Source organism: Sipha flava, unplaced genomic scaffold (assembly GCF_003268045.1).
Source record: "Sipha flava isolate LNK unplaced genomic scaffold, YSA_version1 38_pilon_pilon, whole genome shotgun sequence".
Lineage (NCBI taxonomy): Eukaryota > Metazoa > Arthropoda > Insecta > Hemiptera > Aphididae > Sipha > Sipha flava.
The window spans coordinates 39,381-65,844 of NW_020273099.1; the positions used below are offsets into that span (position 1 = coordinate 39,381).

At 32.1% G+C, this 26,464-nt stretch overlaps 1 protein-coding gene across 1 annotated transcript; it reads right to left on the bottom strand.

Moving 5' to 3' along the window:
* Positions 1-979: 979 nt before the first annotated feature.
* LOC112688292 lies at positions 980-26,121 on the bottom strand. Its single transcript, XM_025561415.1, has 6 exons — positions 25,512-26,121; positions 18,470-18,548; positions 7,962-8,406; positions 6,849-6,971; positions 3,337-3,815; positions 980-1,942 (listed from the first exon to the last, which is right to left on the bottom strand). Exons 2-6 carry the CDS (start codon positions 18,542-18,544, stop codon positions 1,319-1,321), a joined length of 1,746 nt encoding a protein of 581 aa, XP_025417200.1. The 5' UTR covers positions 18,545-18,548; positions 25,512-26,121; the 3' UTR covers positions 980-1,318.
* Positions 26,122-26,464: the final 343 nt, after the last annotated feature.

The window sequence follows — 26,464 nt, forward strand, 5'->3', positions numbered from 1 at the left end:
TTGTGGTAAATAGATCTCGCTTGGCTCTCGGTTCAAACACGAAAAAAAAAAGTTAATTTAATTTCTTTTTATATCTTTTACTTATTTTTTTAAAAGTGAATCGTTTAAATTATACTAAATTACTGATTATTGATAAATTATGTGACTTAATTTATTTTTAGTCTAATTGTTAAAGAAATTAATAACATTTAAGTTATTACAAGTACAAGTTTAAAAAGTAAATAAAATATTCCATTTTCATTCTGTTCACCCCTCAAATTGTTGAGCAAAATATTTTTGTGTTACACAAAATAAACATAAACAATAAAATATTTACAAAAATTTAACTACTAAGTAAAAATGCCAACGGATATTATAAATCGGATAAAAACAGTTTATATTCTCATAAAATTAGTTATTTGGTTACACGAATGTACATGTTTTGCCTATACAAAACGCCGCGCGAAAGAATATAATTTGAATAAACAGAATTTCATTTTTACGTTGCAAACAATTTTGGTTTAACTAGATTATAAAATTTGCTAAATTTCTAAAAAATAAAACTTCAACCATTACAATGAAGAACTGGCCTATTTCATGACTACATAATAATGATAATTATGATAAAAATTAAATAATAACAAAATTATCTAGTTTTGATTGTTATCATTCAGTATTTAGATATATACACGTAAACTAAAATTGATAAATAAATTAAAATAAAAAATTGTATAATATTTTTTTTTTACAAAATTATAAATAAAGGTAATCTAAATAATTTAACTTTTATAATTCACCAATAAATATATAAATAACGTATAACAAATATGAATACATTTATGAAGTGGAATTGTATTTTTAACTAAACCATAGACGACTTCCATAAAAGTACCCTGTTAATTATTGAGCACCAAGTAAATTATTGTTTATTTAATTTGAACTTAACATAAATACTATATATATAACGATTAAACTTAAAATATGATAATAATACGTATATGTTTTAATATAAAAAAAAACCTACTCTGAATCTCCTGGTTTATTTTAAATGTTTTTATATATATTTTTTTCAATATGTTGTCAATTAAAAAACAGTGACCAAATACAATAGGTTAATTATATAAGTATACTTCGTGTACCTACGAAAAGGTTTAGCGTTTAAGACTTTAAACCGCAATGATGATGATAGCAATAATATATTATAGTAATAACGTTTTATGTGCACCAACGAGAGTAATAATAATAATAATCATAATCGTAATAATACTGTATTAATCACGTAAGTAGGTATGTAGTATATATTATAATACACGTACACGCGAAATCGGCGTGTTGTTGATTAGCTATTTCGTCTGGTCTGAGGAGTGGTTGTTTTGGACGCAAGTAGTTTGTTCAGTGCCATGATGCCGGCCAGTGAGTTATGAATATAACCGCCGTTGGCGGCCGCGTTGTGCTGTTGCATGTGCTGATGCGCCTGGACGGCCATGATCTTCTGCGTCTCCCGCCTTATTTGGTACTTGTGCAATTGGAACCCTGCCACGATGACAGACACGATAGCCGAGCCGGCAAACATGACGAACAGTGCGCCAAACCCGTGGACAGGCATGCATATGCCGTAAACTACGTCCTCGCGGATCCGTCCCTGGAATATGGTCACCGCGTCGCCGTCTGTCTGAGTGTCCGGAGTGAACGCCAAATCTGACTGCGAGATGACGTCGTACAGACCACTCACGCCCACGTCAGCATTGCCAGCGTCCGATACATTCACGGATCGTCGGCGCCGCCGTCTCTGAGAAAATCCGGTCGTCTCGCCCATGGTGCCGTTGAGTTGTGTGGTTGACGTTTTTAGCTTCTCGTCATCGCTATCGTTGTCCGCACCGGTTGTCGCGGTTTCTGTCACCTGTGCAGGTTCGTCCAGGTTACGTGGCCCGTGCGGGAAACCGTCACGGTTCAACGGCGTTTCCTGCAACGTGGAAAATTGATTATATACATAGGCGTGTTTACGGGAGGAGCCGGGTGAATACAGCCCCCCCCCCCCTCGTTGGTCTGCGACTTCAACAAAATCATGTTCAAATAAAAAAAAAAAATGCGTGTGGTCCGTACTCGGTATCGACAGTACCAATAGAATACTGTAAGTAGTAAGTATATGTTTTTATTTTAGTCTTAAATATATTTTTATTGTTTTGAAATGCTAATGGTTGTACATTTTGGTCTTAATTATAAAATATTCCTATCAGTGCGAGTTTTTGAACATAAGAGACGAATAAAAAATAATTCTCATGATGTAAAAATTTGTTGTGCCTCCTTGGTCACCTAAGTTTGAACATAATTATACATATACATATATATATGATTACATAAATTTACTGAATTTTTAAAATACATACTCTTAAAATGGCTTTTTTTAAATACTCAAGAGAGTGTTGTTTTGAATTCATTACAATTTATTTTTAAGCCATCACTAATACGAATAAGAAAACATATCAATAAGAATGTCTTTTTTTGTCGCATCTAATCAATACTATACATTAGATCCAAAATATAAATACCTAAGAGACACTATTTCGTTTTGAATTTCTTCAAAATCACAAAAAATTAAGAAAAAACTAGAAAATATTAATTGCTGCTAAAAAACTATTATAATTATTATTAATCTTTAATAAATTTGTGTTTAATGCATGTTTCATAAAAATTCTACATACAACCTTCTTAATCATTAGAGCTCAGATTTCAATGCATTTGCATATTTTTTTTGGAATGTCTTACACGATTCTTTCCAAGCTACACATGTGTTTCAAGTACTCCATGTAACTACGACATTTTTTTGGGTAATTTTTGCATTTTTGACGTTTTTAATGCACTTTTTTTATTTACGAGTATTAAGATATTTTTGACTTATTTTTTTGTAATACGATAAAAAAAATCTACTTATTGATTGGAATAAACATTGTACTATGTAATATAAATAATTTTCATTTTGAACTAAATAGATAAAAATAGATAAACTAACTCTTCCAGTTTTTGAAAGGGCATTTTTTTTTATATTTTTAGGGCATTTAAATCCGAGCTCTGTTAATCATTATCAAAAAAATTAATTTTTAATATTTGTGTGGTTTTTTAAAAATATTTTTGGTTCTTGCTGCTATTTCAATACAAGCATGATTTGCAATTATTGTTTTTTTAATACTACATAAGAAATTTAAGTTATAATTATATAAAATAAGAGAAATATCACCCCGTCATTTTATACAATTTTACATACATACTTTTATGTATAATCGGTCAAGTCCCGAATCCAATTAAATAAAGTAAATATGAATCTTATCGGCTGAAAATATTAATTTTAGTTAATTTTACCTTTTGGGGGGATTGCGGCTTGCTGTGACTTGTGGTTGCGAATGGAGAATGTAACGCCATCTGCGCTTGAGCGCTCGGTTGGTCCGTGTTGATGACCACGGATTGTATATAGTCCAATTGTTCATTCTGCTGATCCTTTCTATCCACTGGTCCATAATGGAGTTGCTGCTGATGCTGTTGCGGTTGCTGTTGGAGCAAGTGTCCGGTGGATGACCGTTCGTCCGTCTGACAATGATCTAGACACCCGTGACGACATATCTCCACCTTACACCGGATGTGCACACTAAGTGCGTCCGGAAACTTGAAAGCGTGAAAAAATGCATATGTGATGACAGACGCTCTTTCATCCGAAGTCCGAGCTTTTAAGAACCCACTAATCATTTTCGGCCGCAACACGCACCCTTGGTCGTCAGTTAACTGAATAACGTGACCACCTCCGTCGGATGCTGCGCAAGATTTTACTCTCATATCGAATTCACCTGTACAGGTAAAATGGCCATAATTTAATTATTATTATTATTATTATTTCGTATGGCTTAGATATAACATTCACGGTTTGACATAATAAAATTCACATAGTATAAAATAGGTACAAGTATTAAAAAAAAAAAAAAAGATAGCTGATTGATAACAAATTATATAGGTAATACATATATAGGTCTTTATTTAAATCTTTATGTCCAGGGAGTTCAGCCATTGCACTGCATCTGTTGTGGCTTTGTGTAATTCTTTCATTCCTCCTTGGAATCGGCGAATAGTACATTCATCAGTAATGTGTGTAGCAGTTTGCTTTCTGTGTCCGCAATTACATCCTGGCGAGTCCCTTAGTCCCCATTTGTGGAGCATGTGTCCTGTTCTTCCGTGTCCCGTTCGAAGTCTATTTAATGCTACCCAATCTCTTCTCGGGAGGTCAGAGCCCGGAACTCCTTCTGTTGGGTTATTGATTAGGTTGAGTTTGTCAGGATTATTGCTTTTCCATTCATTATTCCATTCTGTGTTTATATTGAATTTTCCTGATATTAATTTTTGGGCAAGCCTCCAAGTAGGTTTTCTTGATTTTAGCCTTATATTAGGTCCAGTGTTTATGTCGTTTTGAATTGGGAGCATTGTATTCGAGAAGCATTTATTCCATTCTCGTATTAGTGAATTGTATCGATGTAGGTGTGGTGGACATAAGTTACTGAGTACAGGCAGCCAATCTATGGGGGTAGATTTAACCGCTCCAGTGATAATTCTCATAGCAGAGTTGAGTTGGGTATCTACTTTATTTGTGTGGGCACTTTGTAACCATACTGGTGAGCAATAATCAGCTACCGATCGTGTAAGTGCTATTGTTGATATTCTGAGGGTATTGCTATCTGCTCCCCATTCTGAGTTTGCTAGTTTTTGGATGATATTGTTCCTTGTTTTCAGTTTTGCAGCAGTCTTTGTCAGGTGTTCATTGTAGGTGAGGGTTCTATCCAAGGTTACCCCAAGATATTTGGGGAAACGGCTATTTTTAATCACCTGTCCATCAAAAATTACGTCGATTTGGTGATTGGCCATTTTATTGCAAAGGTGGAACAAGGTTACCTCTGTTTTCATTGGATTTGGTTTTAATCTCCAGCGTTTGAAATAATGGTTTAAGGATTCTAGGTCTTTATTTAGGGTTGTCTCACACAGGTCAAATGTTTTTGCTTGTGCTACCAATGCTATGTCATCAGCGTATATATATTTACCAGAGTCTGTAGGTGGTATATCATAAGTGTAGAGGTTGAATAACAGCGGTGCTAGCACTGAGCCTTGAGGAAGTCCATTGTTCAAAGTTTTTTGTTTGCTTTCAGCATCATCAATGATCACTTTGAATAGTCTGTTGCTTAGCATGTTGTTTAGTAATTTACCTAGAGTTTGACATGGTATAATTCGTAGAAATTTAGTAATCAGTCCTTCTCGCCATACAGTGTCATAGGCTGCCGTCAGATCGATGAATGCTGTTGCGGTTTTGAGCTGTTTTTCAAATCCATTATCAATTCGGGTGGTTAATGCAAGAACCTGGTCGCAACAATTTCTTCCTGATCTAAAACCCGCCTGTTCTATAGGGATGACCTGATTTATTGTGTCAGAGATACGATTGAAGACAAGACGTTCAAGCAGCTTATAACTGACGCTAAGCAGGGCAATTGGTCGGTAGCTTTGTACTTCATTGCTTGGCTTGCCTGGCTTAAGTATAGCTAAAATTTTAGTTTTCTTGAAATACCTTGAGAGTTTGTTGCTACCTATGATGTCTGAGTAAAATTTTGAGAGCCATATTCTAACTTTAGGACCACTATGTTTTATGAATTCTGGGTATATGTCATCAAAGCCAGCTGCTTTTCCAGATTTCATGCATTTGATTGCAGTTGTAATTTCGGTGTCAGTAAAGTCTCTCGCAAAAGTAGATTTTGGTTAGTTATATTATTTAATTATGTTCTACATATATCAATAAATATATACAGGGTGTTTCTGAAATGGTTGAGAAAACTAGTATAGGCGTATTCTCTGGAGTGGCCAAATGAAGAATGTTTCGAAATTGTTTTTTCTCTATTGATTTATTGTAAAATAATCATAATTTAACAAAATGTAGTTGAAATTCAACGAAAACCGTTTTAATGAATCAGATATGCAAAGTAACAACAAATAATGTCATCTCTGTTTATCTTGCAGTGTTCTCATACAAATCGATAAGTCACACTACATCTTTTGATCCTGGCGACTCAAGCGTGAAAAACGCTAGACAATCCCAAAATCGATATTACATATCGATTCACATGAGAAATTTGTAAGAAATCTCTTGGAAGTATAATTTTTAGATTCGAAATAATGTTCTAAAGATAATTGGATACAACTCATGTTTTGAAAATATAAAAAAAATTTCAAAACATTCTTCATTTGGCCAGTCCAAAAAGCAAGCGTATACTAGTTTTCTCTACCATTTCAGAAAAACTCTGTATATTGTGTGCATTTAAACTGTTATAACGAGATATTTCTATTTCTATATAGCTTATAAATCAGACCTTCATAAATTTATAATTTGAAAACACTAAATACCAGTCACTATTTTAGATTGAAGTATAATATGTTGATCGAAAGCAATCATACATTTTGAGTAGAGAATTCAGTATGGGACCTTAAATAGTAACACAAGACGTACATTTTATTATATGCAAATGATTCTCTTAGTTTCTAGCTTTCCATAAATCTAGTATTTACAAATATCATATTTGAATTAAAGTTTTATTTGTTTTTTTTTAAGTTCAAATTTTGTTTCTAAATATTCGATTAGTAACAAAATAAAATGTTAAAATATAATGCAATTTTTAACCCTCAGTAATAATGTATGGATATAATAGACATTAAAAATAATTATGCAAAGATATGTTAATTTCTTCAATCTTTTTTGAACACTTGGTTTATTTTTTGTATCATACATAATTTGTATGAATTTTTTTTAATATTATTATAAATATTTATTTTCGTGTATGTTATGTTTTTACCTCTATAATCATTGATGGCTACAACTAACGTTAATGTAGATCCCAAAGGCACTATACCGCTGACGGGTGGAGCCCAAGGGCCTTTTCCGTGTTGTATTTCCATCCAACAATCGACATTGTCACCTAGATTTTTAAATACAAAAATATTTGATTAATTTACAATCAGTTACTATACGCAGTATATGTACTATTAATTAATATATAACAATGTAAGGTATCATGACCGTAATTTGAAATTTTATTAGGGGGAAAATACATAATTACAAGTCAACTAGTCTAAATAGTTAATCTTACATTTCTTACTTGTAAATATATATTAACATTACATTTTGTTATAAATTAGTTTAAGGTGATCAATATTACTAAGTAGGGATGGGAAATATGAATCAGCTGAGTGAATTGATTCTCTTGATTCAATTTACTTAAATGAATCGATTCAGTGATTCATCTCGATTCAGTGATTTATCTCGATTCAATGAATTACTCCACTACAAGTATTCAGATAAAACTGAATTAAGACATGAATGATGATAATATAGGAATCATGTAACCATAGATATATAACCCGGTTACTGATCCCATTTATTTGATAACCCACACCATAGGCTATGACTTGGAAATTTATTATGGGGGGGGGGGCAAAAATATAATTATATATCTAACGAAAAGGTTGTTCGAGGCTAAACGCCAATTTACTACCTACTTATTATTATATAAAATTATTCATTTTCTAACATTATGTTGGATAAGCGAAAATTTAAAATTAAGATTTAAAAAAAAATGTGTTATATAGCTATATATTATAGCTATAACCAGCTGTTTTATACTTATTATAAAACAAGGTATGTTAATTATTAGAGGGGGTTACTCTCCCTACTTATTTATTCTAGGGATTTAAACTATGCATTTAAACAAAAGCATATCATGTGATATGAGATTGCAATTTTAAATCAAAATTTAATTTAAAATGTTCTCTGAAAAAAAAAGTATAATTATAGGGGGTTTGAGATTATTTATTTTAATTTGGTTGTCGATTATTTTTTAATATCGTAGGACCGAAATTAATATTTTCAAATCTTTGTGACTAACAATAACAGTGATATACATACTAACCTCTAAAGTCTAACTGTATAACGTCCAGGTCGGCGATGACCATAGGTGGTTTGGATGCGGTCTTTTCGTAGTCGTTGTACCACTCACACCGCAACCGCTTGGCCTCGTCCCACACTTCCAGCAGATCCTTGTCGTACTGGACAACGACCGTGTTCTCGTAGAACTGGCCGTTGAGGTCGGGTTTGGTGCCACACCGCGCGTACGCTATGCGGAACGTGAAGAACGTCTTTCCAGTAGACGGCGGCACGTATACACAACGTGGGTCCGCGTACTGGCCCTTTGACGATACGATGCCCTCGAACGGTTGCGTGAATTGTAGATGCACGTCCATGTGATCCTTTCCGCACATCACTTCCAGCGACTGGATCACCGGCATGCCGTCGGGCCGTTCTAGCGGCCAAATATCGCTGGGACTGCCGCCTACGCTGACCGTGCTCTGCACCAGCTGCGAAACGAAACGATATTATTGAAAATGGCGTACGTTATTATTGTACTCCATAGCAGGACCAAAAATCGTACACGACGACAAACTATTAAAAGTAAAATTAGTACTATGAAATTTGATTGAATTGAATTATTCATTAGGGTAACAAAATTAGTTACTTATATAAACAAATACTGTAGAATCGGTTCGTACCAAAAACGAAAAAATGTATATGATTTCTATGGTGTATTTAAATGGATTTTCAGAATATAATAGGCCCATATTTTGTACCGTAGAAAACGACCCATGTTACAGAAATTTATTTAATATATAATTCGAACAAAAATATTCTAGACCCTACTGTGCTAGGCACATCAGACGGAATCGCATTGTCTCACGTCAGTTGCGTGCAGGTGATAATGTAAGAAATCATTCGAGTAGGGATAACATAAGTAGATTCCCAGTATTATTTATACATAGTAGTATAGCCAACGACGATTGAAAACTATTGAGAGTTCTAAGATAATAAGCTATGATAACAATGTTATGTGAATCAATGATCGCAACAATAAATATTTTTTAAGAAGAACTCCAAATATTGTATTTTATGACCATGTTGGACATACTATAGAACTTTCATTTATCAAATACTTATATTAATTGGTAATTTTTTTTGTAAAATATAGAACTAAAAAAAAATTAATATGTAAGTCAGTGGAAAATTGTTTAGAATAAAATTTGTCACTTGATCTGCTCCAATACGCCACTGTAACTGCACTAATATTAACAACTACGCTACGAGTACGTTCATGAGTAAGTATCATTCGATATTCCTTTGTTTTAATATTAATTATTAATTATCATTTCTTTCCGTAATCTAAATAATTTATAGGTTACAAACTTAATACTTTTTTATTCTTTTTGTATGTAATAAGTCAATTTCGTTTTCATATAACATTATAGCGTTATAAAGCGTAAGAGAGATATATAATATTATTTTGATGGGAAATTTGATACGACGTATAATATCTCCGAATGCTTTTATTATATAATTATTACGTGTAGGAGGTGTGTATATAGTGACAGATTGATTTTCACTTGATATGCAATATGTATGTATATATATATATATATATATATATATATAATTGTATATTATTTTCGTTATTAAAGAAACGTCAGTTTTATAATAGCTTTTCTTAAGTTACGATCATTGTCGGTAATACAGTTACAGTTAACATGCAGTAATACATCCATGATTAGTTTATAATATTTTACCTGACTTTAACGTAAATTATGATTAATATTTTAAATTATATTCTGAATTATTTCAATTTTTTCCGTAATTAAAGTGAACTATTAAATTAAACGTATTTAATTAATGTTCTTGTATATAGTGCGTTTTGAAATTAATCATTAAGATAAGTTGATATTTTTTATTCAATTTGATTTAAAAAATGCTATTTTAGATACTGATAAAAATAAGTGTATTTAATATTGTTGCAAGCATATAAATTATTAGTTATTTAGAAAAACAAATATAATATACCTTATTCATTAATATTTAATACTAATTGGAAATCTCATCTAATTGACAATTTATCTCAAAAATCTCTCTGGTACTGAAAACATTTTTTTTGAAAAAACAAAAGAACATTACGGAATTATAGCACATAATATATATATATATATATATAATATACATAATATATATAATTTCATTATAATATATATTTATATATTATAATGAAATTTATTTTGGTTAATTTAGACACTGGCATTTAACAGGAAATAACAGCAATAAATAACAAGAATTTCATGACCAAAAATATTATTTGTTTCAATAGTAATTTATTTAAATTATTAATCTAATCGGATCTATATTTTAAAGAAGCTTGGAGGAAAATGAAAATTGCTTATAAACATATGCTTGTTAATTTAACGTATTATCATAATAGCATCATATATATTTATTTATTATAGAATATTTAATGATATAATTCAATTTAATTTTTAACATTTAAAATCTTCCTAAACCACAGTTAAAATAATATTATTATTAAAATCTAAATAATATTAAAATTATTGAAATATATTTGTATAATATTTTCTGTAATCTTTTATACGTTCTATAAATTATGCTCTACTATATTATCAAAATCAATATATTTAATTAATTGAACCTATCAACTTTTATGATTATTCCACCTTTCATCAACATTTTATATTATATGTATATTTTGTATTCACTTAATTTATCATGACACTAAATCGTATCATAACTATTGTAATATATTACTTGTTACTGTCGAAGTTTAATATATATAATATATTAGTTTATTATTATTTCGTAAAATATATTAGAGCTAACAATGAGAAAATTATATGTATAATAGGTATAAGACGAATACAAAATTACTTATACATAATATTAGACAAAACAAATTATATTTTTGTTGGTTTTTGTTTATATTTTATTATTTCAGATCATTAAATTTGAACTAAAAATCTAGATTGAGAAAACTAAAAAAAAAAAAAAAAATTGAACGTTTTAAAAATTAAAAAAATACTGACTTTGCTACATAGATGTTAATGAAAAAAATAAGTTGTTATAATTAAATATGCGGCATATGATGATACGCTCTGTTTAATATTTAATTATAATCGTTGAAATCAGTGCGTATAAATTAATCGTGAGTGACAATTACAAAAAATTATTATAAGCAGTTTTATAAGTTAAATAATTTGTCTAAAACTAATAATATAAGGCAATTGTCTAACATGCTTCAATTATTCTATTATTTCACTGTCATAATTGATGAATAAAAATACCATAGCTTTTAAAATTTTAAAATCTTTACAAAATCATTAATAAAGCATAATATAATCATTAATCTTGTATAATACGTTAAAATATATGAAATTGTTTTCAACAGTTTTATAAGTTATGGAAATATTTAATGAAGTCTATTAGGTACGTAACCAGGATTTGGGGGAGGGGTCGAAATAAATTTTAGTACAATTTTTACATATGATTGATATTCAATACATTTTTTTTTTTTTTTTATAAACTGAGAAATTAAAACTTTTGTAATACAAAACAATCTATAGTTATTAAATAATTTCAACTAATATTTACTATATACATTTCCTATTTTTTTTTGTTTTGAACCATTATATCTTTTATTTCATTTGTTGATAGACACTTCCCAATGTACTGATGGGTAATAATACTGATGGAATAAATCTCGATAAACACTAATTTCCAGTTTTATTATGTAGTCATTTTTTTAAACAATTTAGTGTTGAAAATGAACGTTTAACTGCTGTTGTAGAACCTGGTAGTGTTGCCAAAAATGATACACAATAAAAAAGTATGTTCGGGTAAAACTTCTTATTAAAAGAATTTCAGTTGGTGCTTTTTCTACATTTACCCATTTTTCATACCATAATAAAAATTCAGACCCCATCACGTTTTCAAATATAAGATATTCGTAAAATATGTCTAGATTTTTTAATTTTGAAACATTTTCGTTTATAGCAAATTTTGGCAATAGTATTCCAATTGACGACAAAACAACAATATTTTGTTTAAAGTGGTTTTCTAAATTTATAATGAGACTGTCTATCGAAGGTACAAATATCGATGCTTCTTAGCAGGAGTAGCAAACATGAATAAGTTCACAAGCCACACGGATAAATATAATAATTCCAAGAGTCAAATACAAAATACATACAGATAAATTTTAAGTGATTTGATAATATTTTATAAATTTAAACATATAAAATTAAAATCCAAAATAATAATAACATGATAAGTAAATTTTAGTTTTGTAAATAAAATGTGAGCCGCATCTAAAAATAACAAGAGCCACATGTTGCTCGCCAGCTGCAAAATGGTCACCCCTGATCTATAGTATTCTTTAAGTGAGTCACAATCATAATTATCTCGGCTTTATACCAATTGCGCCGAAAATCACAGGTAAAGAAAGAAAAATTATAGGGTGGAAAAAAGGTATACATATTTCGTCGGTATAAAAAGGGTATAATTTATAGTTATACACAGTGGCGTATCCAGGATTCATTTAACGGGGATGTTTTAAAATTTAATAGACTTATAGTAAGTGGGGGTTCTGTCCCCTCCCATACTCCTTACATTTATAAATATCATGTATTTATATAAATTATTATATTAATGAAAATGATTATATTTACATATACCTATATTTAGTTAAATTATACTGTTATTAAGTTTGCAATTTGGTAGAAATACCATAAAATACGGTCGATGGGGGGTGTCCCAACACTCATATCACCTCCCCCCCCTAAATACGCCCCTGGTTATACATATATTGTGCCGATCGATATTTGCGTTAATACATTTTGCGATTACCTCATTGATACATATATTGATGAAAATGCAACTTTTCCCCCGTATCTTTATTCATTGCGTAACATATCAGGCGAAAGAACAACAAATGCCTGTGAGGCATTTCACTCAGCGTTTCGGAAATATTTTTATTCACCCCATCCAAATATTCTAGTTTTTTATGAAGTTTTAAAAATAATTTAATGCAATAATATTAATATGTGTTCTCTTAGATATCAAAAATAGACCAAACTCTAAATTTATGACAAAAAAATAAATAGTAAGATAGACAAAACTAATTTTAATATTAGACCTAAGAACTTTTAAAAATGTGTAGAATTAATGTAAATATATATATATATATATATATATATTATAATATTAGTGTAAATACCAAGTATGTAAAATGATAAGTTTGATTTTAACTTTAATTCTTATTTTTAGCCATTATGATTTTTACTTGTACTGTATAGTTGTTATACTGACGCAATAGATGTACACCTTTTAAATATACCCTTTTTATACCGGTGCAATAGATGTATACCATTTTAATATACCCTTTTTATACCGGCGCACTAGACGTATACCATTTTAATATACCCTTTTTATACCGGCGCAATAGATGTATACTATACAGGTAGTATCTCAAATTCGGCGCAATTGAGGAATACCGATTTTCTCTATGTTTTTGGTTTTTTATAATGGGTGGACATCTTTTGCTGTCGCGCACTCAATACTCATGTGTCATTAAAATTTCATGAAACTATGAAAGGCATTGCTGTCTACTGATATATAATATATACAAATATAATATAATATAATATATAATAATAAAGTAATATATAATATGTACAAAAAATATTTTATTATTTTCGAAAAACAACGAAATCCAATACGAGAAACTCCAATAAGATGTAAAAATGCCATATGGCCGCATAATATTGTTAGATAATAATTTATTGACGTTATACGACGTTGTTTACTTGTGCAGGCCTTCCGCGATTAAATAGTATTTGAAATTCAACTGTTCTACAGTAGTTTATTTTAATAACATAATACAATAAAATATTTTTGAATTGGTAATATATATTTAATAACAAAGTATTTTATTTTTATTTAAATTTTAAAGATAGTAATTTTATATGGAAATACGGAAAAATTTTGGGTGAGGGGTCCAGACCCCATGGACCTCCCCTGGATACGTGCTTTTAGGCTATAGTACATTAAAAAGATACTTTTAATATTTAAAAATAACAATTGGTAAGTATAATATATAATGTATGTATATAAACTATGTGTATATTATCATATTTTTAATTGGTGGTTTAATTATAATAATAATAATAATAATAATTTAAAAATGTCTCTAAGTATTAATTAATTCAAACAAAATTAAATTAATTAATAAGATAAGAATTTATGTATACAACTGTTGTAAAAATAAAAAGATATATATATATCTTTTTAAATGTATATATTTATCACCATTGTTTTAATTAAAGTATATTTAATTTGGTTCTCATGAAGTTTGAAAAAAATATTTAAACAGCTACAGTGAGAATTAGTAATTAATATGTATTTTAATTTATGTTCATACTATACAATACTATGGTCATACATATAAATGTATTTATACGTATCACGTACATATAATAGAAAATAATGAAAATATTTGATTATACGTAAAGTGGAACAGGATTGTTTCGTTAAAGGAAAATTAACTATGCAATCGAACGAATATGTGTGTTTTGAATTTTGAAAAGTATGGTTTTAATAAAATTCTATATTTTTTATATATGTGTGTCTGATAGAAATAGAATTGTGTAAAATAAATGAAAATAAATTATTGATCAAATTAAAAATTAAGTGATAAAATAAAATAAAATAAGAATATAAAGAAAAATATTATAATAAATACAAAAAATTATAGTTTAATTTAAATTTATATCTGGTATTGGTTGTCTTAAAATTAAAGGATTTTATTTGAAAGACGTGTGCACCAGAAAGTTTAAATTAGGTATTACCTTTTATATTTATATCGCTCGGTCTGAACTGATCTTAAGATAGTAAAATTATACAATTTTATATGTGATAAAATATCTTCATTATATTTACTTACATAGTACCTACTAGGTAGAAAAATAAAAATGTTGAAACGTTTTTAAATCTCTATTACTATGATTCTTGTAAAAAAATAAGTCGTTGAATTACCCGTTACACTTGATCGTTAATTAGTCTTCAACTTCATGATCTACGGTATTAAATAATTAGTAGTAAATCTGAATGAATGTAGTTTATAATAAAATGTATATTTTATGATATTTAAGTATAAAATGTGAGAGTAATTTTAATTAATTTTAATGTGTTGTTAATTAGTAATTATATGTATCGAGTATGTATAAAAAGGTTATGATGAATTGATAATTTTACGTATCAGAACGAGTTCATTTTTACTAATGAATGTGAAATTTGAGTTAATTATATAAGATAATATTTAATGTAAAATAAAAATAAAAAGTAGTAAAATTTGTAATTTAGAAGTATATTCATAAGTAAATAGTGTACAGTTATTTTCATTAAACTAGAAAATGACTAAGTAATTATCATTTTTTTATATATAAATGGACTTATTTTCTATAGATTAGTTATATATTAGTCTTATTTATTATGCATTTTAAATTTTTTCTATATATTGAAATTGTTTATTGATATACTAATTAAATGTACTACCTTATAACTACTTTAAAAATTTGATGTGATATTTAACTTAAAGGGCTTTATGAGTTCTTAATTTATATCAATATTTATAAGTAAAGTATTATTATTATTTAGTTTTATCACCTATGATTAAAATAATTATAAAATTAAAATTTATAGAAATAAGATAAAGAAACAAACGAGTAAGTATAGTATAGTAACATGAAAATAGAAGGAGAGGGTAATTCTAAATAAAAGTAGAAAATCAAAAATTCATTAAGTGCAAAATAATATTTGTTATAGTGAAGTATAAGTGTACTGGGAAATAAAAGAAAACAGTTCAAAATCTGGGAATCTTAGAGTCTTAGAATCTTAAAGTAACAAATAAATTATGTTTATAAAAATGATATCAAGTATAAAACTTTTTAAAATTATATATATGTGATAAATGTTTAAGTATTTTTAATGATACAATATATATAATTTAAACAAATTAGATATTTCAGTTTAATTACATAAAAATCTATTTAAGTTGTAATTATTTAATTATAAGACAATTATGAATTAATGAGAATGGAAGTTTAGGGTGAATCAAAATATTTATTAAGCTTAATAATAAAATTATACTTTTTACAATGTACAGGTTGTACGCATCATTGTGTATGCTCAAACATTATATAAACGATTTAAGTATATCGTTATTGGACAATAAGCCCATATAAATCTATTTACTAGTCGGGTGTTTTAGTTTTAACCGTATTAAATAGTTCTTTCGATACAATTGAATGTTTCGTGCAAGATACGTCTAGCATGTGTTGATAAATAGCAAGTATATATAATTGGCAAAAGTTAATTATCAATAAGTGGAAAAGAAAGCTGACAAATATTCTTATTCACTTTGAATACGCGTTGTATGCGTTATAGTGTACTTAAGTATTTAATATACGATTATTTTCTGTTGGATCAACGGAGAAATTGAAAAAAGAGAAGTTAGATAGATGATGGTTATTAAAATATGAACCATCATCGCACCGTTTGTTGAAGCACTTGTGGGAGTATTTGTGCGTAATTATATTAATACAGTTCATATATGATATTAGTTTATAATTTTCCGTCTAAACCGTAAGACACTTAACATTTTTGTCTGTTGTGCGAACGTATAGCGGAAAAAAAATCCACACAGAATACAGTCATTGCTCAATATAGGGAGCACACGAAAACAGGTTGTGTGTGTTTCATTCAAAACCAACGGTACACCAGTTTAGGTAACCAGTAAAGCACGTGACTTGTACCGCCTGCTAACCTGCTTATGACCTCACAAGAAGGAGAACAACCCCATTGATGAGAACCAAAGACAATGGTTATGAATAATTATCGCGAAGAAGGGCAACACATAATATTATATAGATATATACATAAATTATGTTTTATTTCTTGATTATATTGGAAGAGACAATCATGCGCGATGTGGAGTGGAGGGGCAAATTGAATTATTGTCGTCAGTTGCTCATCATTTGCAACGGAACGCTTATTGTCGACTTTCCAAACAAAAACACAGTCATATAGTATTGTAAAACAACATCGTTTGCGAATACTGCGAATAGTTATTTTTAGCTCTCGTTTAAGGAAAGGAGGAAGGAGGAATAATAATAATAATAATAATAATTTAAAAAAATGAGAAGTGACTGGTGGTGATTGGTGGTGGGAGTGTAAAAAGCGTATGGTGCGTAATCGGCCGTTTAAAATAAATATTGTCGAAAAGCGGCTACGGAAGTCCCGAGGGAACAATAACGCCCGAGACCGAATGATAGTAATTATATTAAAATTCGCCGTGTCCTAGAACTTGGAAAAGAAAAAAAAAACCTGCAACATAAAAATGTTTATGTAAATGTAGATATTATGTATTTATGTAAAACGATGTCCAGTTTTTACGCACTGCTATTTTAAAACAATATTATTACGCTATTTTAATAGGACGCTGCTGCTATGTGTGTAGGTATACAGCGCGTGTTTCACGGGCATACCACTTTCAAAATGTATAATATTAAGTGTATCATGTTCAGACAAACTCGCATATAATATTTCGTACGGTTCCTCCTGTAACACGCGGGTAGTACAGGTAATAATAATATGTGTCTTTGACCCGACGTGACATTTAGAAGTCGGCGCTATGACGGAAAATATCACCGGGTCGCAGATGAGACGTGTAACCACGTACATGTAAGATGTTCTCACGTGCACCACGCGTAGACATTTAGCGGTTCGATGGGAACACGTTCCACGCGATATCAGTGTACGAATATTTAAAACCAATACCCACAACGACTTTATACTATCATAACACTATCGCCGATTATTATTTTTAATAATAAATACCGTAACGATACCCCACATTCATAACAAGTATTAAGTACCTTTAAACACTGACATTACACTGACTACTTCACGTGTGCGTACGGCATGTGGTCGTGTTGCTGTGTGGCTTTTATATTTAATAATAATTTATTGGTTACGTGTCGAAAAACGCTCGGTTATACTTTTATACGAACGACCAGTGGCTTACGCGAAATTTCTCAAAGGTATAGGGACACAATATGCCGTTCAAAAAAATCATAAAAATCTAAAAACGTTTAACATTTAAAAGCATATACTATATTTTAGATTCTAAACGAAGCGCAGAACATAAAACTAAAAATAATTAAAGATTATTATTTCCTATTTCCCCCGTTGGATCCTTCTTTGAATCTTGGTTCAGTCTTATGAATACACAATAGCGATTATCATTTACAGACGTAGGTTAAAAAAATGAACAAATAATGGAGAATGTAAATGCCATAGTAGATAAAAGAATAAAATGTTTTTCCATAGTTATTTCCATTTATTTTTGCTAATGCAATGAATTGTGTAGATTTTTAACCACTTGCTCGTTTATATAACACAATCAGTTGTGTTCCGTTGAAAGTTTTATCTAGGTATACGGTGTTATTTAAATTGTACACTGGTATGTATAGTACTCACGGAAAACGTGAGAATCCACCAAGCGGTCCATGCAGCTGTGATTTCCTTGGTCTTGTGGTCCATCGTCTGAGACATCGCTCTGAAAAAAAAAAAACCGGGGAAAAAAAATTTAAAAAAATTATAACAATAATTAAACAAGTAAAATGAATCAATGTTCATTCGGACGGGTCTCGCACAAGCGGTCTTAACGTTATTATTTTTTTTTAAATGGCACAACCGTTTAACGGACAGCTGAGCGGGCGCGCGCGCGTTGAGACGGTGACGGCGGCGGCGGCTGTGCACGTGCGCGCATTGCTTGTACATTATATATATATATATATCTGTAGTTAAACGCGCGCGTATGTAATAATTATTGTTATTGTTGTTTTGCGTTCATCTCCTGTGCGTCGCATTGTACCGTACGGGCGGATTTGTTGCACTCGTTAAAAACAGATAATCGTAAAATCGTGCGCGCGTGCGCTCGGTCATTCGGACGACGCGATTGTTTCTTCTCGTCCGCGGCGCGCGCAAACGCACACGTCGCGGTCAGAGTCTACCGTAGACCGAGGAATATAGGAATATAGGTACAGGTACAGGTTAGACGGTGGCGTACGTATATCGTACGAGGGTACAGAGCGCGCGAGACGTTTTTAACTGTAAAAAAAAAAAAAAAAAAAAAAATGAAATAAAATAAAAATAAAAAAAAATATCGCGTAGTCGGTATAGGTCGTGGTCGGCGACGGCGAGTATTCGCACGACACTGACACCTGCGTGGACGGAGGACGGGTGGCCGGGGGATGGCGACAGCCGTAAATACGTGCCATCAGTACGTAATTAAGTCTGCGCGTCCGGATCGTCTGTGCTGCAAGTGTGTTCCTGGAATCGTTTGCGCGATGATAACCACGCTCACGTTTTTTTTCCACTCATTTTCTTCTCTCCGTCATCGTATTTATTTATTTTATCTTATTTTATTTTTTATTTTTCTAATGATGCTATGGTCTGACAAACCCTCTTAGAGAGCTTATTTTTCCTTTTTTATTCCTCTCCCTCCCCTCATAAAGACTGCAAGAGAGTGAGTGAGAGAGAGAGAGAGAGGAGGAACATTAATAACACGTGCGGAAAATCGCGGTCACTGACGTAATGTAATTATTATTGTTTTATGCTACTCTCTCCAAACGCGACTCATTGACGACGATCGCGATAACTGCACACACAAACTGCAATTGCGTATAGGTAATTAATATAAATTAACTAAATCATTGTTAAAAACCCTGATATTTATGATGTCTAAGAGCTAAATATGTATATATAATGCAACCGACACACTTCGCATATTTTTTCCTTCGAGCGTAGGCAAACGAACAGTGCCAATTTTTTTTCTGTTCTTATTCTGCATATTATACTTCATGATCGTCGATATATTTTATGGTATTAATTTAGAAATATTCATGAAAACTTCATTTTATAGAAGCTTCTAGAATTTGTTACGATTGGTTTTACATCAATTTGGTCTTATTTTTATATTACGAAGCCATTAATCCGTAAAGCGTACACAGCTTATACTTATCTTATTATATTTTTTTTCTTTAATTAAAATATAGAATTATTATCATTTGAAAAAAAAATTAAAATGAAATACATTCGAATTTTAAACATGCTAACTTCAACCCAGACAATAAGGTAAAAGTTTTAATTTCTAAGCGCATCAACATTCCGGTTTCTCAGTGATTCAATAAATTACAATTTTATAGTAAGACAAGTAAGATCAATTTTTATAATTGAAATGTACATATTTCAGAGAGAATAATTTTTATAAGAAATATTTCTTTCCAATGCCTCATGAATACTGAAAAAGTTCATAATGAAATTAATTAACATTTTATCGTCTAAAAATTGTTATTATTGGATTTTATTTTATTTTTTTTGTCTAACAAAACTTATGATTTGTTTGAATACTGTAGATGAGTTCATTTTTTAACAATATAGAATTTAAACGAAGTATTAATAAGTGTTAGTCCGTTTTGTTTTAAGTATTGAACAGTTTTTTCGCTATCATATAATAAGTAAACTATTTTATATACGCCCGTATTGAGATTTCTTTGAATTTATAAATTAAGTTAATTAAAAAAAAAACGTTTTCAACGCTCACTTATGAGATTTTCAGAGCATAAATTTACTTCCTATTCACCAAAATATTCTAGGCCAACAATTCCATTAACGCTCATCTCAGCGTGTATTTTTTTTATATGGATACCATAACACCCATTATATCAGAATCACTTCATTCAATTTTTTTTATTGAAATTAAATTCATAGTGTTTACAAAGTTTGTGTATTTTTAAAATTGCCATCTAATTCATTTTATTCAAACAATACAATTATTGATGATTTGATTGTTACTATACTTGAGACAATTTTGTTGGTATAACAAGTACATTTTTAGCCAACAAATATTTTATAATGCAACAATATAATAACCATACGTTTTTGATTTGGCTGCCATTAGAAGTTAATAATAGCTTTGCAATGGTTGCTGATATTTGGCTAGTAGCGAATTTTTCGCTTTGGTGTACATGTTAGAATATTGCATATGTAAACAGTGTAAACTCGAAAAATAAAAAATAAATAAATTTATTAGTCATAAAACCACATTTATCAATTACCGGAATAGGTCGTAACGTTTTTACAACCGTTTTCAGACCTCAGTAATACCTTGCCAGACCCTCTTCACGGAATACCTCAATACAGTCTACACTCTACGACGCAGTCAATGGATGGTATATATCCGGCATGCATGGTGGCATTGGACATGGGCGTCTTTTTTATGTCTATCATATATTTCTGTTATGTGATTTACTTTCGTTGACTGATGTTTGTAAAAAACAAATGAATGGACAAACGAAATAAAAAAAATAAATAAAAAAAGAAGAAAAATGACCAATGTCTATAACTACGTTTGTCTGTCGAGGAAATGAAGGATGTAAAAACGAGGAAGAAAGAAACGGGTTTCCGTACAGTCTCCGTTTTAAGCGCGCCGGATAAATTATTAAATCTACTAAAGATTCTCAGAAAAACGATGTGCCTGGAAACGAGTTGCTCTTCACAAGGCGTGTCGCGATAATGCAGTGCGGCATCAATGAGAAGTATTTATCTGACAAAAAAGAAAATACATATGTATAGAGGATATTTTTTTTCATCGACAAATGGTTTTCTTTTGATACAAGATTTCCATTCCGTTATTAATCGGATTAGTAATGTATCAATGATGTTTATTCCATCTCATTTTTCTTTTCCACGGCGTATCGACCTACTTTACGGGTATGTACAGTCTGTATCCCATCGGTCGGTCGCACAAATCGCAGATGACGGCGACTCCCTATTGTTTGCCCGTGGGCTCATTGTCAGTTCCGTCCTGGATTTAACGAATATTAACATTGCTGTCACGTTGCGACAATGCGTGTATAATAAGTGTGTTTACTAGTGAAATCGTGCGAGACCGTATGACGCGAGGTTTGGCCCTTGAAATGTGTAAGATGCACAAAAAAAGTAAATGCACACATACATCCAGTGCATTTGTATATAAATATAAACATAAATATGCACGTGTTTGTGTATGTGATTAGTAAAATAATGACCTCGAGACCGGACAAATTTTCGATTGAATTGCCGCAATGTTGCACCATGAATGTATAATATGCAGTGACGTCATAGCACCTGCGCGTGATTATTGCACGAGACACATATTATTTGGAAAGTGTGCCCATCAGTCGGTCAAATTCCTGACATTCTCAATCAGTATCGGACCTGTTCTGAATTTAAAATTAACCGACGTCCGCAGCTGCAGACCGTCCAAAGTTCTTGCGCGTGCGTACCACACGTGGCTGGTCCAGTACTATTCTTGGACCGGGTGTGCATATATATAGCGTGTGAAGGGCACTATATAGGAAGGGGGCCCCGGGGCTGACATTATCAAACCTGTCTGATGTCCTAACCGGATTATGGGAGACAACATTTTTTTGGACCGAATCTAAAAATTCCTAAACTCCCCACCGGACCTCTAATTAATAGACGGATAACTTATTTTCTTCTCTCATAATGTAGTAGAAGCCATCGTCTTATAGTGCATATATATATATCAATTCAATCGGATAGATTATTTATTGTTGAGGTACAAGCCTCTTATAATATAATACATAATATTTTTTTTAAACTTTTATCGCATTCCAGTGATACGCATATTTTTTTTTCATTCAGTCAATACGAATACATAACACTTAAACACCAATATTAAATATTAAAGAAACTATATAAGAGAGTTTTATTTCTCATGCCGAGGCTATGGTTTGTATGGTGTGTGCACTTATTCGTTATAATTGTTCGTTAGGATTCACACACGGAAACAATAATTACGATTCTTTGACGACTGGAACGATGTGCTTTATGCTCTAAAAACAGCACAAGACGTGTTCTATGTACGTGTACGTGCGTGTGTGAGAGAGAGATAGAAAGAGAGTGTATGACTAATAAGTGTATTCAGAAATGATTAAATCCCGCAGAAAGTCTTGCGCGCGCGGGTTCTGCTGGTTAGGTACACACAAGTATTACGCATCGGCTATAGTTGATTTTTCCTCCGTAGTTTTTTAGTCAGCGCGCACCTATGCGCCTCGGGCAGATCAGGTAAGTTGATTTAGGTCAGGTGGGCACACACGGTGGCGATTGAGAGGGTGAGGAGTGGCGGCGGCGACGGCAGTGGCAACGATGACGGTGGGAGAATTATTGGCCTACGAAAGCATCGCGGGGCGCGCGAGTCTGTATGGCGATCACCGCAGCGGGAGCATCTATAGCCTTGACCCAACGGCATTCTACAACCCGTGAGCCGGCCCGAGCCGGAAGAGAGGTGACCACAGACAGGGCATCGACTCTCAGCACGCACACATACACACATATACATATACACATACGTACACGCATACTTACACACATTCACAAATATATGTTCATACATACTTACACTTACACAATGCCGCCGACAATACTATAGAGTTTTCCCACGGCGCGGCGCACCCTTCAAGACGACGTGAAGCATGATACTTGGTGGTGGGAGATGTTATGAGTTTGGCAAACTATTAAAAACTCGTTTTTTTTTTTTTTTCACTAATTCTGCCGTTATATAGTAAAGCGATAAAATATTATGTATTGTTATTGTTCATTTCATAGGTGACAAAAACGATGAGTAATTGAATTTTACGGGTTCCAATCGGGTTGTTATGGTATACAGACACATATGTAAGAGAACATTTTATGTATCGGAATAAATCGGTCATATAGATGTGTAATATAACGAGTAGAGATATCAATGTCATTATACTACTAACAAGGTTCACGCAATACGAACTTGTAATTTGTAAATACGATATTAACTGTAATAGTCACATGCGCGTCTATAATCTTATGTATGAACCGAGTTGGACCGCGTGTGTGGCGGCTAACCGCAGTAATCAATTTAACTTGAATATAATTCAATGGCTTGCGTTCGCGGACATTTGTTTGAAACTTTACATATTATTTTCTGTTAATTCGTTAATTTCTGTTACGGTTTCATACCAATTTATAATATTATTACAAGTTTCAGAATTCGATATGAATTAAATGGTTGCAAGGAAAAACACCATTGTTGACTATTTGTCTTGGGGATTTGAGAAATTTATATGGGCGGTTTATTTACTATTTGAGATTTACAGGTGTTGTTATGTTCGAAAAAGTACCCAATACACCGTGAGAAGTTTAAACAGATGCATTTATCTTTATATACATATACATATATACATGTACACACACACACACACACACAAATATATATATGTAATGTTGGTAGTAGTAGTTTTACAATACAGTTGTAATCAACATTTATGATCATTGAAACCGCAGTCAATTAACCAGTTACTGCAGTTAGCGTAAATCACATAAATTATAAAATTCGTGCTATAACTTACTAACCGCGGTGTAATAATAAAACATTCGTTTTATTCGGACTGCAAAACCAGGTATCAGGCAACACGTTATATTATACAGATTACAGACGTGTAACGGAATGCGTACACAATAAAAGTAACACGCCAATTAGTCGTGTGTCTATTAGTGCAGTATCCAATATACTACGGAGAAGAGTAGAGGTACTTTTACTATATACATACATATATACGAAGCAGTATGAAACGTACCTATAAATTAATAACAATCCATAATAATATTATAGTGAATGAAACGAAGAAAGAAAATTGATAGTTTGAAATAGGTGTCTCGAAAATGCACGTAACAAATATACATTGTCGGAACATTTTTAACCCATACGAACATAATGATTTGCGTGCGTTTATTAGTAGCAGTACCCATATACGGATGTAGGTATAATATACATATATATATATATATATATATATATATATATTATATATAAATGGTGTAGCGTATAGTTATAATATTATAAAGTGTAGTTAAAACGGTCAAATACAAGTATAATAACACACGATCGAGACCGTCGTATATACGTGTGTATATGACGTGTTGTTAATAACTATCGTCGAATTTCTTTATAGAAAAAAAAATGAAATGATCCCTCCATAGAACGGATGTATACGATGGTTTAATTATACAATATATTCCGTTATAAAGTATTCGCTATTAGTCTTGCGAGCCACGGCCCACCAGAACGCGGAGGACCGTCACTATAATGTATCGGCCGCGTGCAAACATTGTTAGGTAGGAAGGCCGACGGAATTAAAACAAACGAGATAACATCAGCGGGTGTGTTTACCCGTTGGATCAACGAAGGATTGTTTTCGGTGCGCACTGCGTAGATAAACGAATAAATCGGCTGCGAACGTATCCGAATATCTTCGTGCTGCCCCGTTGCTATGGTCGTCGAAGTGCGTGATCGCGTAAATCCGCTGTCGCGTTTCATATTAAAATTATGTTTTTATTCCGTTTTCCATCACCGAGCCCCCCCCCCCAATTTTACCCCCTTACGCAATACGAGCAGTACAACTCTAATTAATCAACTTACCGTTTTGAACAGGTAAACTATTAGTGGTGGACGGTCGAGATCTCGTGTCCGCGTCCGATGATGTTGCGGCGACAAACGACTGCTGTGCCCCGTAACGATCAGAAGTTTTTCCGGCACGCGAAAACGATCATATTCTACTGTCGTCCTCAGTGGTTTCCTGTAGGCCGCCCGTCGCACATTACTTCGCACTCCGGTGTACTCGTCAAACGTTGACGATTATCAACAACAGAAGATTAGTAGTTGTACACGTATAATTATTTTCAAACGGAACCGAATCACCGGACCACCGGGATACGCGTACCGGCGACAAGACACGATCGTATACTATTAACGGTCGTATGCTTCTTTGTGTACGTTATATGCGGCGCACGATTTCCGACCACGTGAAGCGAAGTAACATTTGCGCGGGATCGAGACGGACGACAAAAGAAATACGGAAAACGGAAAACACGGGAAAAACGTAGTTGCGGTACACGTACGACGGATATTAGTAGCGCGCGCGCGCGGACACCTGTGCAACGCGTATTCGTGGACCCGTGGAGACACACTACTACCACCGGCGAGACGGCGGCCGGTTCTTTAGCGTAACCGACCGACAACGCTGCCGGGAGACCACGACCACGACCACGGGCGGCGTGTACGTCCGCCGCCATCGTCAGGAAGAGAACGGGGGAACCGGTCCTCGCGGGAAACTGGAACCGCTACCAACCGCAATTCACGGGAATATAGCGGCACCTTTGATAATAGCATGTCTGCACACGCGGCCCGAACGACTGCATTTTTTCCCCTTCGTTCTTTATTTATTTTTTTAACTCATCCGTTTCGAGCAGTATTTATCTCGCAAATACACACACACACACACTTATATATGTGGAAAAATGTCAGCCGTATTGTCTTCTCCGGCAACTTTGATGGCCATTTGATCTATTATTTATCGGATTCTAATAACTTAA